The following is a 19975-nucleotide window of genomic DNA, read 5'->3' on the forward strand; positions in this document are numbered from 1 at the left end:
CATCTGCCAAAACCCCCAAACGGAAAATGAATAAAGTTCAATAGATGAGCTCTGCCATTGACTTACACCATCTTAAGAAATGGTCTGTAAAAGAAACCCAGATATTTAGTGCTACTTGAGTAACAGATAAATTAGAGAACTGCATCGGGATAACTGTAAGCTGAGAGCCTAAGAACCAGCCAAGTTCCTCGAGCACAGACAGCACTCAACGGACTCAATTTGCAGGACCAGAGGATTGCTCTCCAGTCCTGCAGTCCCGCTCCCCAAGCAAACGCCCAATCTCACTTCTCCAGAGTGGACGTCTACGAGGAGTGTCCGCCCTCGTTGGTCACTTGGCATCTAACCCCAGATGTGAGTGGGGGATCGGACAAAGCCTAGACTCGAAAAGCTGACGACCCTCCCCGCACTGGCCAACCTGGGGTTACCCCGGACGCTGAGGGAACCACGCGGGCTGGGCTTCAACCTTGGCCGAGCAACAGATTCGCCTGAGAAGGCTTTCAAAACTGTCAGGGGCATCACCCAGTCGCTCCGATTCAGTTTCGGGGTGGGGGCCCTGACGGAGCCGGGGAGCAACAACGCCGGACGCCGCCCCACACTCTGCAGCTCTACCCCCTGCCGGCCAGCCCGACGCCCGCCAAGCTCCCCACGCGGGAGCCGGGCCGGAACGCTCCAGCACAGGTCCTGCGCCCTCCACCCGCGCTGGCCTCCCGCGCCCGCCAAAACGGTCTCCCGCGAGACCGCCCCTCGGCTCCGCCCCCTGCCCCGCCACCGAAGGGCTGATTCCCTCTTCAGCTGGTTCCCCGCCCACACGAAGGCGAGATCTGGAACAGCTTTTTCCACCAGCCAATCATTTCCGTCAGCCAGTCACCACCAGTTCCTCCGCATCTCCTTCGCCCTCTTCCGTCCGCAGTGTCACACGGCACTCGCCCTACAGCCAAGGGTTACCCACGTTCCCGCCTCAGTGGGCTGCGCAGGCGCAACCTGGTTTAGCGGAGCGCAGGCGCAAACTTGCGAACAGCTGTACGGAAGAGGAATGGATGGTTCCGCGCGTTCTTGGAGGGAGTGGCTCCTCCAGTTTGGCTAAGTCCTCAGTGGAAGCTTGAGTAGGAGTGCTGCACAGGAAGGTGGAGTTCGCCTCTGCAGCCGCACTTGTCGCTAGGGTGTGTTGGAGCGCAGGTAAAGGTTCAGAGTAGGGAAGGGGCCCTAATAGCCTTTGTTTCACGGAAGGAGACTTCTGTAGTTGGAAGTTCCGAGTCTGGTAGACTGGGGAGGAGGGGTTGTTCCCACCTTGTCGGACCTGCACACAGCCGTCTTGCCCCTGAGGAAAGAGTCGCCGGGCAAGAAAGTACCTGGTGGCTGCCTGCTGGCTCCTGTACTTATGTGGCAGCAAGCTCCATTAATCTGACGCGAAAATGTTTCTGCCAGGATAGTTGGGGATGCCTGGAATCTAGAGTCGAACTCAGAAACCCAAACCTTATTTCCTCTAAGAAAATTCGAGTTCAGCCCAGGACCTGATCAAGGGTTACATGGCAGGTTAGAGACAGATGTTCAACAAGAACTAAAGTCTTCTTGCACGCCATTGCTATTTTCCACCGTGCTGAGTGGAACACATGCTAAATGGAGCTCCATAAATTTACCATTTCTCCTCAAACTTGCTGTCCTCCATATGTCGTCTCCCCAGTCTTGGACCTAGGGTCAGTTTCTTGTATGGCCCCCTAGAAAATTCAGCATTCCAGTTGACCTCTCCCTGTCCCACACCTGAAGGAGATCTAAATGCTTAAACTAGTGGATCTGGTTGTCATGTTTACTTTTGGTCATTTGGCTAGTTTCCAGTTTGGGGCAATTATGAACAATGCTGCCATGAATAATTTTGTAAATGTCTTTTTGTAGAATATACATACATATTTTTGTTACCTATATATGTAGGAGTGGAGCTGCTAGTTCATAAGGCATGCCTGTGTTCAATTTTAGATGCAAACTGTGGGAGGTTTCTAGAATAATGGCTCCCTAAAAGTGTGCTTGTCCTACTCTCCGGAACCTGGAGTATATTGGGCTACATGGCAAAAGAGAATTAAGGTTGCTAATCAGCTGACCTTAAAATAGGGAGATTATTCTGGATTGTCCAAGTGGGCCTAATGTAATCACAACGATCCTTAAAAGAGGAGGGAAGCAGGAGGAGGAGAATAACAGAAACAGTCGTATGAAAAAGACTGGGCGGACTTCATGACCCTGGCTTTGAAGATGGAAGAAGGAGGCAATGCGCCAAGAAAGTGGGCATCTTCTAGAAGACGGAAAAGACAAGGGAATGGATTCTCCCCTCCCCAGAAGGAACTTAGCTCTGAGACCTCCAGAAATGTAGGATAATAAATATTTGTTTCAGCCACAAAGTTTGTGATAATTTGTTAGAAACTGATAACACTGCCAAACTTTTCCAAAGTAATTTTATCAATTCATACACTTTGAGAGCTTTGAAAAAAAATGTCCATACTTTACCCTCACACCACACTCACTGAACTGGAATCTCTGGATAAGCCCAGAAAATGATTTTTTAATTAGGTGATTCTGCTGCATCTTGAAGGCTGAGAACTATTTGTCTAAGTCCTTAAATCTAAATTCAATTCTCATCGTTGAAGAACAGAGTGGCAGCGATTTGGCCACAAGATAAAAGCAGTTCTAGGAAAGATTTGTTCCAGGTAGTGGAAGGGTTCCTCTCCCTTGTCTGCTCAGAGTTAACATAGCTAATCTTTTACAGTTAACTCGTTGAACAATCAGTTTCTACTAATACAATTCATAAAGGAGCATTAAGACTAAGGACTCCGTACTTGCAGAAGATTTTTCTTTAACGTGCGTATGAAGTGGCTCCTTGAGACACTGCCGCATCTTGGCACGTTCACCTTCATGGAGAACTTGACCCCAAGAGCTGACAGTACTTGCAATTCCTCAAAAAGAAGGAGTTGGAGAAGTGGGGAAACAGCTAGCCTGGCTCGTTGAGTTGTGCAGTCCTTCCAGCTCTTTGTGCTGAGGCCGCAGCAGGCAGCTGACCCTTGGGCCATGACCCTGGGGAATCCTGAACAAGAAGGTGGTTTTCTTAAGAGATTGGGCTGCAGGTGGAGGCTCTGGACAGGGTGTCCCTTCATTTCCTCAAGGATATTCTTCAGAAGAAAGGTAAGTGAACTTCTTACATTGCATCCAGGGATCCTGGAGTCAACTTACTTGGTAGTGATACCACCGACTGCTGGGCCCCCCTTGGCAACAAATTCAAAAGTCCTGAGAAGCCCTGGGCAGTTTTCATTAAAAATATCTCATCTAAAAAGAAACGAAATTGAGTTACTTGTAGTGAGGTGGATGGACTTAGAGTCTGTCACACAGAGTGAAGTAAGTCAGAAAGAGAAAAACAAATACCGTATGCTAACATATATATGGAATCTAAAAAAACAAAGGTTATGAAGAACCTAGGGGCAGGACAGGAATAAAGATGCAGACGTAGAGAATGGACTTGAGGACACGGGGAGGGGGAAGGGTAAGCTGGGATGAAGTGAGAGAGTGGCATGGACATATCTACACTACCAAATGTAAAATAGCTAGTGGGAAGCAGCCGCATAGCACAGGGAGATCAGCTCCGTGCTTTGTGACCACCTAGAGGGGTGGGATAGGGAGGGTGGGTGGGAGATGCAAGAGGGAGGGGATATGGGTATATATGTATATGTATAGCTGATTCACTTTGTTATACAGCAGAAGCTAACACAACATTGTAAAGCAGTTATACTCCAATAAAAATGTTTTATATATATATATATATATATATCATCAAAAGGAATGAAGAGTGAGCCAGTGTTCAAACTATAAACTAGTAGGAGCTAACAGTTCAAGTACTTTCCTGACTAGTGTCAAATGTCAGTTTCCCTTTAAAATTTGAAATACTCCATGGCATGCTGAGCTCCAGAGTGCCTTGGCACACATTTGAGACCTATGGCTCTCAGTTTAGAAGTTGTTCTCATCTTTTCCTTGAATGAGTATTCAAGATAACCATTTTCTTCCAAAGTGTTACTTTTATAAGGTCCAGTGTAACTTCACACCTTCCACCCTGAAGATCCCTCTAAAACTAAGCCCCACAGGAGTCCTTTTCAATTGACCACAGCAGGCGCTGAGTGTCCACTCTGGCCTGTTCAGATTCTGACCTGTTCCTACAGAGGACATCTTGGATAAATCTAAAACTACCTTGGAAGATGAGCAGTTTCCTATTCTAAATGAAAAAAATTAGAGATTATATATTTTAAAACAGTCCATTAACTTAGATATCGGCCTACATCTAGGAAAACTGGCAGACACTATTAAATACTAAGAAAATTTAAAACACAATATAGTCTATTGCACATTTTTAAGAATTCTTAATGACTTTCCTACCCTTCAACATTTCATATCTGATTTTCAAACTCTCAGTTCATCAAATAGATAAGATAGATTCAAATTATAGAATATAACTTTACCTAGATTCATAAGGGGGTATAACCAAAAAACCACTCATTCTAGAAACAGGCCATTAACTATAGATATAAATATTCCAACTAAGAACAAGTTTTGATTAATATCCTGCTTAAAATACAGTTAATAAATATAATTAGATACTATATATTACAATTAACAATCCAGACTAGACCACAAGTAAATGTACAAAACAAGATTACAACAAAGAAAAGCTAATTGCCAAATATCAAGGGAGAGAAGAGATTTAAGTGAAAAGTTTCAAATGTGTTTTATTCATAACGTAGCCATATTCAAGATGCTGGAGGAAATGTCCATGTCTGCTGAGTTCTGGTTGGCAGAAATTCTTTATTCATTATCCTATCCAGTCTCACACGCAGAAGCAATCTTTGATTTGTCAGAGGCTTCATATACTTGTATAATAAGCCTTAGGTGATTGATGATTTTCTTGTCTGCTGTTTTCATGTTAAATCCCAACATCTTCTTAATAGTTTCTCAAAAGTCAACAAGCTACAAAGAACCACAAAAATCAAGATGTGTCATTAGTTTTGCTCACCTACTTAACTATGTACAATGAAATTGTTATTAGAAATTTAGTTTCATTAAACATTTCTTTATGAAGTGTACATTATTCTACGTTCAAATGTATTTTTAAGCAAAAAAAATTACAAGAAATCTAAAATTACCTTTGCATTTTAAGATTTGTTTTTATTTTTACAATCTTATAGACTAAACCTAATTTTATTGCTGCTTGTTTTTCATCCATGAGGTAATTATTTTTTGGACTTCTGATTTGCTGTAGGTAATAGCTGTCCCCTAAATACATATCTCTCCACCCATTCTCTAAAAACTATAGTGATCAACAAGGAGAGCAGATAAAACTCTCCATAAATCATGCCTAAAGCGTAAGTAAAGAATACCACAGACTCCAGTTTTCATATAAGTGGGGAAATAAATATTCTAAACCAACAGAGGCAGCTCCAGAGCCCACGCTGGAGTATGCAGTTAGTTTCCTCTGGTGTCCTGGAAAAGGGACAGTTCATAAAGGGGGAAATACGAAGAACAAGTCTGAGACCTGATGAATCAGAATACCGGCAACTGGGGAAGGAAAAGAAAGGGGCTTAGAAGCATTTGAGAGCAGAAATGGCCGATCTACAGGGCAAGGTTTCTGAGCAGAGAGGGAGCTACTTGGAAGGGTGAGGTGTTCCCTAGAGGCTTCGTGCCAAGGGAAAAGAAAAAAAGCAAGCACTGGAAATTAAGGGACCTATATAAACAAGAGAGTATTGCAAAAACAGACATCACATAAACCCCCACCCCAAAATAAAAGGCTTTACTTCCTAAGTAAACTTTGGCAACTGCACTCACCGTGTCAACAGAAGAGGGTGGTACTGAGTTAAGAAGCCTCGTAAGTATACCCTGCCCCCTAAGTACCCTGAGGTAGAAACACCTGAAATTGAGACGGCAGGGCAATCAAAGGGATTTTAAAGTGAATAGATAAATGGCAAATATCCATTTTAAATTGTTATGAGAAGAAAACAGAAAAGCAGTATCATCCAAACTGTTCAGGTGGTGAAAATACTACCCCCAGAAAAACTGCCATGAAGCAGAGGCAACATGTTTGACAACACCTGATATGAATTAAATATCAATTAAACAAGGATTTGCAGACATGGGGAAAAAACACCTTTTGAATCAGAAATGCAATAATTTGGAGGGACTTCCCTGGCTGTCTAGTGGTTAAGACTCTGCACTTCCACTGCAGGGAACAGGGGTTCGATCCCTGGTCGGGGAACTAAGATCCAGCATGCTGCCGCAGCCAAAAAAAAAAAAAAAGCAATAATTTGGAATAGAAATGGACAAAAAAATTACCTAGATGCCTAATGGATAAGAAAGATGTGATGATTAAACACAAGCAAGAACAAGACATCTCAGAAATGAAGAGTAAACTACAGAATGCCCAAAGAAGAGATCAGAATGAAAATATAATAAGGGAGGGACACTGAGAGAATAAAAACAATTAAGAAAAAGAATATGCAGAAGTTAAAAAAGAGAAAAAAAGAAAATGGTAATATCATGACTTTTGGTTTTAAGAATCTCTTAAGGAAATTCGTTAAAGTTTCATGTTTCTTGGGCTTCCCTGGTGGCGCAGTGGTTGAGAGTCCGCCTGCCGATGCAGGGGACACGGGTTCGTGCCCCGGTCCGGGAAGATCCCACATGCCGCGGAGCGGCTGGTCCCGTGAGCCATGGCCGCTGAGCCTGCGCATCCGGAGCCTGTGCTCCGCAACGGGAGAGGCCACAACAGTGAGAGGCCCGTGTACCCCCCCCCCAAAAAAAGTTTCATGTTTCTTAAGAAACATGTATGGAGGTGTGACATGTAATCCCACAAGAGCCCCAAATTATCATTTAGGCTTTAGAAAATTCTCTTAAAATATCTGCTTTATAAATCTAGTGAGAATCTAAGCAAGTTTAGAGGCACTACCCTGTTGTCCAAAAAAGTGATCCAGCCCTACAAAAATGGTTTCCCCTTAACTTTCATTTTCTCTCATCCCTACCCTGCTTGTCTTTGGTTAGTCAGAGGACCTGTACACAAACCTAAGCTATGATAATCATATATCCCATCCCTTGCCACTGTGAATTCACTAAGGATAGGCATTTGACCTAAGCTGGGCTTGTAAGACCCTTTCTTGGGATTCTCTCTCCTGTCACAGAAAATCTAACTGTAAAATTCTGTGGCTGTCAGCCAGACAGACAAGTTGACAGAGAGCTGCCAAGAAGAATGTGAGAAAGGTCTTATATTGAAGATTCCAGGTGCTAATCTGTGGCCCAGGTGCATGCCTGCCTTCTCAGAGCTCTGGTTGTTTAACTGCCTTTGATTCCACAAGCCTATCAATTCTCTTTTGTCTAAGGTAGAGTCTAAATTGAGGTGGGTGTTTATCACTTCAACTTAAATAATCTTAATATAGTAATTAAAAAAAAACACACCTCTTCTTGTTGTCCCGGTACTTCTTCAGGTGTGCTCTTTGCTGTGCAGAGCTCAGGAGTGACAGTTTCTAACATTTGATGGGCCCTCTCTTTGTCCCACCTTGCATCTTGCTCAGCAGAGTCTACTGTAGTTTCCAAGTCTGTTTCCATAACTGCCTTCCCTTTCATTGCTTCAACTTTTGTTAAAGATTGCCTGAGCTTCTCAATTGTTTTGTCCTGTGAGGGTATAAGGTTGGGGGAAAGGGAGATGACTGATTAAAATTCCTCTAAATAACAGGCATGATACATAATAACTCATGCTTTTTTTTTCTTCTTTTTCTTTTTTCTTTCTTTCTTTTTTTTGGAAGAGCTAGATAGTGGAAAAGAAAGAAAATTCCACAACTTATGAATTAAGAGGACATTTCTCCACCATCATGCTCATCAATAACCAACAGTTACTGAGCACTTTTATAAACTAGGCACTTGGGATTTAAAGAGGTTTAACACATGTTCCATGTCCTCAAAAGTCTTATAGTCTGTGCTAATCAAACACAGAAATAGAGAAAATAACTGGCTGCAATAAGAGAAATATTCTTGATAATCAACTGGCAAAAAAAAAGTTGATCAGTAAGTATCTAGTGTATATTTGGTTTCAGGCATAAAATGTATGTTTGAAATACTACGACTGGAGCTTGATATAGAGAAGATCCAAAGAGCATCCCCCCAAAAATCACTAAAACTTTTACCATTAACCCAATAAGAAAGACAAAAGTATGACTGAAACAAAAAGCAAGGGATCTAGATACCTAACATTTAGAATACCGGTTACCTTTGAGGAGGATACCTGGGGGCTTCAGTGGGGTTGATAATACTCTGATTCTTAACATGAGTGGTAGATTTGTAGCATCTAATTTTATTATTCTATATGCTTTAATATTATATATATATATTCTTTTATACGTATGTAAAATAATTTTAATGTTAATTTTTCAAGTTCAAGGAGAAACATGCAGCAAAAATAGAAACAGACCAAAGCTTAAGTGAATATTTGAAAGTCTCATTTTTTTACTTACTTTAAGGACATTTACTCTTGTCAGTTGAGTTTTCATAGCTCTATTTGACAATTTAAAGTCACTGAGCTGTTTCTGAAGTTTATGAATTTTCTCCTCTAATCTTTGAGTTGTAGCAACCTTCAAATTCTGCTGAATTTTCATTAATGTTTCTTGCTTGTTGTCTTTCTCTAGCTGCTTGAATGTTTTGCCATGCTCCATCTGGGAAATCTTAGTCTGGGAGTTTTCCTTTACAGAAATCAACAGTATTAGAATTAAGAAGTTATGCTTTAAGATGGTGTTCTACAGTAGCATACCAGATCTACTCTACACTGACAAACTGTAGACTTAATTCTTACATAAGTAGAATAGTTTTCGCCATAAATATGCATTATTAAAATAATCCAGAAAATAAAATATGACAATAAAAGTGATGGCTTAAGGCTAACAAGGGTACAGTTAAGTAGACAATGTTATAAACACCAGGTGATAGTAGAGATTAGTTCAACTTTTCTAGGAATGTATTATAAGGAAATAATAAAATATTTAGATAAAGACTCAAGCACAAAGATATTCTATACAACATTATTCGTAACATGAAGAAATAAGAACAATGCAAATGTCAAAAAAATAGTTAAAGTAAATTACATGTGATTGACTATACATTCATTATAAATAAAGTTTTCAAAAATATTTACTAAGAGAAAGTACTAATGATAGAGTTAAATGACAGAAGCAGGATGAAGAAAAAATATGCTATCTCAATTATGTTAAAATATTCTTGGAAAATAATCATAGGAAGATATACCTATATGTTAACACTGGTTATCTCAAAGTGGTAGAAATACTGATTGTTTTAACTGTATTCTTTCTACTATTCTGTACTTTATAAAGTTACTACCAGAAAAAAAAAAGAGAGAGAGAGAGAAGAGGTGTCGATTTAATAAAGATACCACATATTTTCATTATATACAAACTAAAAATTAGTAAAATATATTGAAAAGAACCACTAGTTCTTTCAAAAAAGGAAACAGATACTCCAGGCAAGACTGGTTAAAGGAGGAAGAGAAAGTGAAAATACACAATATTAGGAAGGAGATATATACAAAACTAATGTACATAAATTAATTTTATTAAGAGAAAAAAGTTATTAGAAGACAATGGAGTAATGCCTTCAAATCTCTGTGTGAAAATAAAGTCTAAATTCAACTATCAATTGAGCCTGAAGTTTAAAAAAAAAATTAGCTTTCAACAAAATTCAACACGCATTTATGATAAAAACCCTGCAGAAAGTAGGCATAGAGGGAACTTTCCTCAACATAATAAAGGCCATGTATGACAAACCCACAGCCAACATTGTCTTCAATGGTGAAAAACTGAAAGCACTTCCACAAAGATCAGGAACAAGACAAGGTTGCCCACTCTCACCACTCTTATTCAGCATAGTTTTGGAAGTTTGAGCCACAGCAATCAGAGAAGAAAAGGAAATAAAAGGAATCCAAATCAGAAAAGAAGAAGTAAAGCTGTCACTGTTTGCAGATGACATGATACTCCACATAGAGAATCCTAAAGATGCTACCAGAAAACTACTAGAGCTAATCAATGAATTTGGTAAAGTAGCAGGATACAAAATTATTGCACAGAAATCTCTGGCATTCCTATACACTAATGATGAAAAATCAGAAACTGAAATCAAGAAAACACTCCCACTTACCACTGCGACAAAAAGAATAAAATATCTAAGAATAAACCTACCTAAGGAGACAAAAGACCTGTATGCAGAAAATTATAAGAGAGTGATGAAAAAAATTAAAGATGATACAAATAGATGGAGAGATATACCATGTTCTTGGATTGGAAGACTCAACATTGTGAAAATGACTCTACTACCCAAAGCAATCTACAGATTCAATGCAATCCCTATCAAACTACCACTGGCATTTTTCACAGAACTAGAACAAAAAATTTCACAATTTGTATGGAAACACAAAATACCCCAAATAGCCAAAGCAATCTTGAGAATGAAAAACGGAGCTGGAGGAATCAGGCTCCCTGACTTCAGATTATACTACAAAGCTACAGTAATCAAGACAGTATGGTACTGGCATAAAAACAGAAAGATAGATCAATGGAACAGGATAGAAAGCCCAGAGATAAAGCCACGTACATATGGTCACCTTATCTTTGATAAAGGAGGCAGGAATGTACAGTGGAGAAAGGACAGCCTCTTCAAAAAGTGGTGCCGGGAAAACAGGACAGGTACATGTAAAAGTATGAGATTAGATCACTCCCTAACACCATACACAAAAATAAGCTCAAAATGGATAAAAGACCTAAATGTAAGGCCAGACACTATCAAACTCTTAGAGGAAAACATAGGCAGAACACTCTATGACATAAATCACAGCAAGATCCTTTTTGACCCACCTCCCAGAGAAATGGAAATAAAAACAAAAATAAACAAATGGGACCTAATGAAACTTCAAAGCTTTTGCACAGCAAAGGAAACCATAAACAAAACCAAAAGACAACCCTCAGAACGGGAGAAAATATTTGCAAATGAAGCAAGTGACAAAGGACTAATCTCCAAAATTTACAAGAAGCTCATGCAGCTCAATAACAAAAAAACAAACAACCCAATCCAAAAATGGGCAGAAGACCTAAATAGGCATTTCTCCAAAGAAGATATACAGACTGCCAACAAACACATGAAAGAATGCTCAATGTCATTAATCATTAGAGAAATGCAAATCAAAACTACAATGAGATAGCACCTCACACCAGTCAGAATGGCCATCATCCAAAAATCTAGAAACAATAAATGCTGGAGAGGGTGTGGAGAAAAGGGAACACTCTTGCACTGCTGGTGGGAATGTGAATTGGTACAGCCACTATGGAGAACAGTATGGAGATTCCTTAAAAAACTACAAATAGAACTACCATATGACCCAGCAATCCCACTACTGGGCATATACCCTGAGAAAACCATAATTCAAAAAGAGTCATGTACCAAAATGTTCATTGCAGCTCTATTTACAATAGCCCGGAGATGGAAACAACCTAAGTGTCCATCATCGGATGAATGGATAAAGAAGATGTGGCACGTATATACAATGGAATATTACTCAGCCATAAAAAGAAACAAAATTGAGCTATTTGTAATGAGGTGGATAGACCTAGAGTCTGTCATACAGAGTGAAGTAAGTCAGAAAGAGAGAGACAAATACCGTATGCTAACACATATATATGGAATTTAAGAAAAAAAAAATGTCATGAAGAACCTAGGGGTAAGACAGGAATAAAGGCACAGACCTACTAGAGAATAGACTTGAGGATATGGGGAGGGGGAAGGGTAAGCTGTGACAAAGCGAGAGAGTGGCATGGACATATATACACTACCAAACGTAAGGTAGATAGCTAGTGGGAAGCAGCCGCATAGCACAGGGAGATCAGCTTGGTGCTTTGTGACCACCTGGAGGGGTGGGATAGGGAGGGTGGGAGGGAGGGCGACGCAAGAGATATGGGAACATATGTATATGTATAACTGATTCACTTTGTTATAAAGCAGAAACTAACACAGCATTGTAAAGCAATTATACTCCAATAAAGATGTAAAAAAATACTTGTCATTTATGCAAGTATTCAAAAATTTTTTTCTCTCCAAGACACCATTTCTTAGGAATCTATTAGAGGATATAACCCAGCAAAGTAAGAAAGTAAACCAAAAGAGAGGAAGACAAGAGATTCATGAAACAGTGCAAGCTAACCAGGAGATTGGAGAAGAAAAGTCACAGGATTATAGCTGTGCCTAGGCTGACAGAGCAAACAGTCCAGACCGACACAAGAGAATTAAGGACTTTGGATGAGAAAGAATGGGAGATTTTTATAGATTAGAAGATCCTCCGATGCAGTATTTGGGGAAAAAATTAATAAGTGAATGTTGAAAATTATACATATGAAACACAAGGAAAGTATTAACTCTAGGAAAAATAACATGCACTACAAGAAAGGAAAGGTCACAAGAGTATAATACTTGGCATTTTGTAAACACTATTTAGTGTCATAGTGAAGTAAATGCTGATTATGGATTTAGCTAAAAATATTGATATAACAATACTGGGAAGATGGAAGGGGGAGTTGGGAAAAAGATAAACCTTCATCTGTCATATAATAGGAAGTCAACAGATAATGTCTAAAATAAATAACTCAAGATACAGCAATATAAGCAAATTATTTTAAAAAATGGAATTAACTACAAGAAGCAACAGCTAAAGGGGTTAAAAGTAGTTCCCTCTGGGAAATAGGATAGATGGAGGTACAGAAGTGGGCTGCTGCTTTTCAATAGAAGACTCTTGTTATATTTAATTTTTTTTAAATGTACATATGTATAATATATACATATAAGTGTAAAAGGTAAAAAAAAAATCTCTTAAATAACTTCAGCTCAAAGAAGAAATGGAAACCAATAGTAAAAGTATAAACATATAAAACATAGTAAAAGGACACTTCTTATTAAAGTGTATTGGACAAGTCACAGAGGAATATTTATAGCCTTTGATGCTTTTATGATTTAAAACAAAGGACCAAAGAAAAGCATATTTACATAAAGAAAAAGAGAAATTAGGGGTGTAGATTTAATAAAGATACCATATATTTTCATTACTTTTACATAAAAAATAAATGGTAAAATGTATAGGGAAAAGAACCATTAGTTCTCTGGAAAGATAAAATAGATGCCCCAGGTAAGCCTGGTTAAGGAGGAAAGAGAGAAAGTAAAATATTAGAAAGGAGAAACATACAGAATGCATAGATATAGAAAAGATGAAAATAATTCTAAACACTACTTTGTAACTCAGTGGCAATAAGTTGAAAACCTAAAAGAAATACATTGTTTCCTAGAAAACAATATAATATTCAACTGTGTCCAGAAAATCCAAGAACTCTAGTAAAGAAAACTATTGGACTTAATAAGTAAATTCAGTAAGGTGGTATATAATTTTTAAAGATATAAACATATCAAAGGCTTTTATCTATATTAGTAATAATCATTTCAAGTAGAAATAGGGAAAATATGCCACTCATAATGGGCAGGAAATCTATTTTCCTTCCTGACCTAGGAGTAAACTTTACAAGAAAAAATTACATGAAGGACTTTTATAGGACTTATATGAAAGAACATTATAAAATCCTATTACAGTACACAAAATAAGATCTGCTAAAGGGAAGGAGGACATGTACCAAATTATCAAAAATTATCAATTTTCAAAAATCATACCATTAGAAAGCCAACTGAGTAAACTACAAACAATATTTACAAATTGCTACTTCGACAGGTATAAAATTTACATTGAACATTCAACTCATACAGTGTAATCATTAAGCTACTTTTATTTTTGTCCTCTGTTGTTCCTTTAAATGTATTCTGTGGAGTTAATTCTTCATTTGCCATTAACTGAAACTTAGGGCAAGGCCATGTTTTTCCTGATCACTTTCAGTTTAATGTAAAACTTATAACATTGCCTTTACTAAAAGGTACCTTTACAACAACAGGTCAAGAAATTATAAAGTAAAAACAACCAAATAGTAATATTAAACATGACAAACATAATAGCTGAAATGAACAACACAATAGATGAGATAAATAGGATGAATAAAGCTGAGAACAAATTGAGTGAGTTGGAAAATCAGACTGAGAAACTCTCTGAGAAGGTGGCAAGAAAGGCAGTACCAATAGGGATGTGTGTGTGTGTGTGTGTGTGTGTGTGTCTGTATAAAGAGAGAAAGATTTGGCTAACACAACTGTGGGGTCTGGCAAGTCCAAAATCTTCAGGGCAGGCTGGCAGGTTGGAGGCCCAGGGAAGAGCTGATGTTGCAGCTCAGGTCTGAAGGCAATCTAGAGGTAGAATTCCTCCTCTTCAGGGGACCTCAGTCTTTTCTTTTAAGGGCTTCAACTGCTTGGATGAGGCTCACTCATTATGGAGAGTAATCTGCTTTACTCAAAGCCTTCTTGTTATGTTAATCACATCTAACATGCAACATCTAGACTGATGTTTGATCAAGCATCAGGGCACCATATCTTGGTCAAGTTGACACATAAAATTAACCATCATGCAAAGAAATGAAGGATAGAATTAGAATTGCCAACGTTCTGTTAAGAGTCACAGGAGGAGAAAGAGTAGAAAAAGAAGAAAAGTAAAAACAAAACAAAAAGAAAGAAATCAAAAGAAAATAAAGAGAGGAAAATGTTTAAATAAATAATGGTAAAATTGACAGATGAAAGACTTAGATTTAAAAATTCATGGAGTGCCAAATAAGAGAGATAAGGTAAAACAATATACCTAAGCACATTATAGTGAAATTTAAGAACATTAAAGCAAATGAGAAAAATTTTAAGGTTTCCTGAGAGAAAGAACAGATCACCTACAAAGGAATAAGAATCACATTTTTGTTAGACTTTTCAACAGTAACAGAGGATGCAAGGAGATAATTTTAAAGAATTTAATGAAGGAACTTTGAACCTAGAAGTTTATATCCAGCCAAATTGTCATTCAAATATGAGGGCATACTAAAAGTGTTATCAGGCACACGTGGTGTCAGAAAGTTTGCCACACAAAGGTCCAATTTTTTAAAACTCTCTTGTGGAAACACTCAAATTAGGAGAAAAATCCAGGAGGAAGCTTCAAGAAATATGCAACTAAGAGAAATCAAACACGTTGGTCAAATTTGGTGGTTGTCTAAAAAATTAGGACCAAGTAAAAGAAACCAAATAAAAGATATATCATGCAACAATGAACCCCCCAAAAATTGCATTAGTGATCATAATTTCTGAAAACAGAATTTAAGGCAATATTTTATAAAGGACAAATAAGAGAATGTTTTATAGTGCTTAAAAGAACAGGATAGCAAAATCATCGTGAACGCATATGCTCCAGTAATCTATAAAACAAAAACTGATAGAACAGCACAGACAAATGGATGAATCAAAAATTATACTTGGAGGAGTTCCCTGGTGGTCCAGTTGTTAAGAATCTACCTGCCAATGCAGGGGATATGGGTTTGAGCCCTAGTCTGGGAAGATCCCACATGCTGCGGAGCAACTAAGCCCGTGTGCCACAACTACTGAGCCCATGCTCTAGAGCCTGTGAGCTGCAACTACTGAGCTCACATGCTGCAACCACTGTAACCCGAGCGCCTAGAGCTCATGCTCCAAAACAAGAGAAGCCACTGCAATAAGAAGCCCGAGCACCTCAACGAAGAGTAGCCCCTGCTCGCCGCAACTAGAGGAAGCCCACGCACAGCTATGAAGACCCAGTGCAGCCAAAAATAAATTTAAAAACAAAAACAAAAATTATACTTGAAGAATGTAGCATATCTTTTCCAGAATCAAGTAAACAAAAATAATCAGAGGTACAGACAATCTGAACCATACGAATAATATGCTTGAGCATTAGCTATTTATAGTGCTTTATACCCAACCAAGAAAGAACACATTCTTTTTAAGCACACATGGCACAGCTACCAAAACAGACCAATCACTGGCCATGTAGGAAGCCTCAATAAATTCCCAGGGATCATATCATACTTCTACCATGTTGTAATAAAATACAAATTTTTAAAAAATCCTATACATTTGGAAACATAAAAATGTATTGCTATATTTAAAATAAAAGATAAGGGAAACAGTACATGTCAATATTTGTGGAACAAAGCAAAAGTAGTTCTTGACAGAAAAATTATGGTTTAAATGAGTGCATTTATCAGAATATTCGAAAGGTTAATCATAAACCAGTTGCTCTTATTTTTCTTCCTCCTATTCTTCTTCCTTTCCTTCTTTCCCCTTCTAAACAATTCAGTCCTAAAGCCATAGGCATCTGCGCAGAATGAGAAGGGAAATGCTGAGGCTCATAGCAGGCCTACAGAACCCAAGCAAGGTGACAAAAGTGTCTGCAGAAGAGGGCTGCCCTGCAGAGGGACTCAGAGCCTGATCACATATGGAGAGGTGACCTGTCATGGAGTGTTAGAGCCTGAACAGGGCAAGGAAGATGTGTATACCGTTCTGGAAATCAACAAGAACAAGACAGGAACCCAAATAAGAAGATGGGTAAAGGAAACAAACGGGCAGAAACTAAAAAACCAAAAGATGAAAAACATTAAGGAAATGCAAAACTCATTAATAATTAGAGAAATGCAAGTTAAATTAACAATCATTTTATACCTGATGGAATGGCAAAAGTTAGGAAGCTGCTAGTGTCAAGAAATGACAAGAATGTGGAGATTCAAAAACCCTCCTGTATCTCTGGTGGGACGATTTATTGTTCTGTGAGAGCTGACTGGCAGTACTTAGTCATATTAAGTGTATGTATACACTATGAGCCACCAATTCAAATCCTGACTTAACACCCCTAAGCAATTCTCTCTGGGGTCCATAAAGGGGACTTGTACCAGGATGCTAACAGTGATGTTGTTTGTGGTAGCATAAAAATAGAGGTAACAAGGCTATTTACCACTAGAAGAAGAGACAGGTAAAATAAATAAATAAATAAAAATAAAAAATTAAAACCATGGCAGATATGAACACTGTAGTACTCCATGCAGTAGACAGAAGCAATGAATTAGATGAACAAATAGCAATATTAAGTGGCTCTTAAAAATACAGTGCTGAGTAATAGAATGAGATTTTTTTTTGCGGTATGTGGGTCTCTCACTGTTGTGGCCTCTCCCGTTGCGGAGCACAGGCTCCGGATGCGCAGGCTCAACGGCCATGGCTCACGGGCCCAGCCGCTCTGCGGCATGTGGGATCTTCCCGGGCCGGGGCACGAACCCGTGTCCCCTGCATCGGCAGGCGGACTCCCAACCACTGCGACACCAGGGAAGCCCTAGAATGAGATTTTTAACACGATACCACTTATGCAAATTTAAAATACTTGCACAAAAATTACATTTAAAGAAACACATATAAACAAAGAAATACACATTAAACATATTAGACTGACTTCCTTTTGGGGAGGCAATGGACAAGATCCAAGGAAAGAATAAATAAATAAGAGAGAGACCTTCCATGGCCCAAATTAATGCATTAAAAACCATGGACTTTGATTAACTCAACCTTCTGTATCTGAGGTCCAATTGTGAGGAATGGGGAGGCAAGGGAATCCAAGTGGTCAACAGCATTAAAAAAGAAAGTTACTCAACCTTACTAGTAGTAAGGTAAATGTAAAAACTGTACCATTTTAACCTAACTCACACAAACACACACTCTAAAAGGATGACAGCATCCAATGCTGGCTAGGATGTGAAGAGGAAACATTCATGTATTGCTATTTGGAAAGTGAACTGCCTTTTGCAAGGTAGTGTTCTGGCAATGGCTATTAAACTTTAAAATACTTAGGATATTCCCTGGCGATCCAGTGGTTAGGACTCAAAGCTCTCACTGCTGGGGCTCCGGGTTCGATACCTGTTTGGGGAACTAAAATCCCACAAGCCGTGCGGCGCAGCCAAAGAAAAAAATTTAAAAAGAAAATACTCATACACTGTGATCCTATATTTCCACATTTAGAACTCAACCCCATAGGGGGAGGAAGCACCAGTGTGGAAAGATATTTGTATATACATACTTATTTCAGCATTATTTGTAGTGGCATAAAAAGTGGAAATAAGAGAAGGACCATCAATAATTCTTAATAGGGAATTGGTTGAATAAATAAGTTATATACACAGTATGGAATACTGTACAGCTGTTAAGGGAATAAGTTAAATCTATATCTTTTGACCTAAGGAAAGACCATGAGGTATCTACTTCTTACCAAGTAAGAAGAGTATTTTGACTGGTACAGTCCCAGTTTTGTAAAAATACCAACACCTACATATATATATTCATATATTTCCATAATCATTGCAATAGTTGTAAAAGATATAGACACATTGGTTACCAACATGAAACAGGCAGAAAGGGGGTTAGAGAAGATTATTATTGTTTCCTTCAAACCTTTTAACATGGTTTCAAGGGTTGCGGAAAGCATGCGCTATTTGTATATTCTTAAAATTTAATATAGTATTTTTAAAATTTGCATGGAAATGAATCATCATCAATTACAGATTCAAGAGCAGAGGTAGAAGCTGGATTCATCTTTGGACTCTGTGGAGTATATTGTCGATACCACTTCACCAGGTGCTGGAAGTTTTTAAAAACCAAGTGATCAGGATTTCCCTGGTGGTGCAGTGGTTAAGAATCCGCCTGCCAATGCAGGGGACACGGGTTCGATCCCTGATCCAGGAAGATCCCACATGCCACGAAGCAACTAAGCCTGTGTGCCACAACTACTGAGCCTCCATTCTAGGGCCACTCTAGAGCCTCCACTCTGCGAGACACAACTACTGAGCCCGTGTGCCACAACTACTGAAGCCCGTGCATCTAGATCCCGTGCTCCGCAACAAGAGAAGACACCGCAATGAGAAGCCCGCACACCGCAATGAAGACCTGCTCGCCGCAACTAGAGACAGCCCACGTGCAACAACGAAGACCCAATGCAGCCAAAAATAAAATTTTAAAAAAAATTTTTAATGTTCTATATTAAAAAAAAACTCAGGGATCAAAATATATTGAATCAATGAATGAATGAATGGAATAAGAGACTAAATGAGTGAGTAGTGAGTGAGTAAGTTTATGCTTTGGGGCACAGTAATTATAGAAATAGTATAATATAGGTATGGGTATGACAAGCAATTCTGTGAAGAGGTAGTGAAATAGAATCAAAATCTCCTGAAAATCATCCTACCTATTCCCATTCCACTTTTAGGATTGACCTTTTCCTTATAGATGCAGAGAAGCAGAAAATAGAGAAGGAAATTGTCTACAAGGTAATTATTGAGGAATTTCACCAACAGCCCGTTCCCAATGCCCATCATATCTAGCTGACACAGTACACCTGAAATTCCCCCTTTAGAGAGTCATTCCTTTGAGCTCCTTTCCCTCTAATCCTCTTTTAAAAGTACATTAAGAAGTATGTTAACAATGCTTACAATAAATATCAAATATGTACAGTAGAGAAATGGGAGATATGGAGTAAGAAAAGGCTTTTTGATACAATCAGAATGTTCAAAAGTTTGTAGCAAATTTTCCTCCCTTTCCTAATACTAAGAAAAGTACAAATAGCATTAACAGCTTTGAACATTAGATGGTATAATAAAAGATGATCATTTTCATTGTCAAAGAAATGCCTTATACTTCAGGAAATTCTTACTTTGTTCGTGTCCAAGTCTAATCTCCCTGGAAAAAGATCATTAATAGCAATTTTTCCTTTCAGACTTTTCAAGGGTCTCTTTTGTTCCTTATACTTTTCCTCAGTGTCAGATGATTCTCCAGCAGTTTCTTCACAGTGATGATACTGCTTCTCCAATTGCTTAGTGAGCATCTGAACTTCCTGATGGTGGCCTTCAGATCTCTGCAGGGAAAAAAAAGAGATAAAACATCCTGATGGTCCATG

At 38.7% G+C, this 19975-nt stretch overlaps 1 protein-coding gene across 1 annotated transcript in view; it reads right to left on the reverse strand.

The window, feature by feature from the left end:
• Positions 1-339: 339 nt before the first annotated feature.
• Positions 340-19975, reverse strand: part of LOC114903920 — a 56975-nt gene continuing 37339 nt past the window's right edge. The window contains 8 exon segments of the mRNA XM_029237150.1: positions 340-830; positions 1009-1318; positions 2823-3067; positions 3214-3306; positions 4857-4992; positions 7465-7680; positions 8517-8741; positions 19733-19933. Of these exon segments, the coding sequence (XP_029092983.1) occupies positions 340-830; positions 1009-1318; positions 2823-3067; positions 3214-3306; positions 4857-4992; positions 7465-7680; positions 8517-8741; positions 19733-19933 (1917 nt within the window).

This window comes from Monodon monoceros, unplaced genomic scaffold, assembly GCF_005190385.1.
Source record: "Monodon monoceros isolate NGI ecotype Baffin Bay Population unplaced genomic scaffold, NGI_Narwhal_1 Super_Scaffold_21, whole genome shotgun sequence".
Lineage (NCBI taxonomy): Eukaryota > Metazoa > Chordata > Mammalia > Artiodactyla > Monodontidae > Monodon > Monodon monoceros.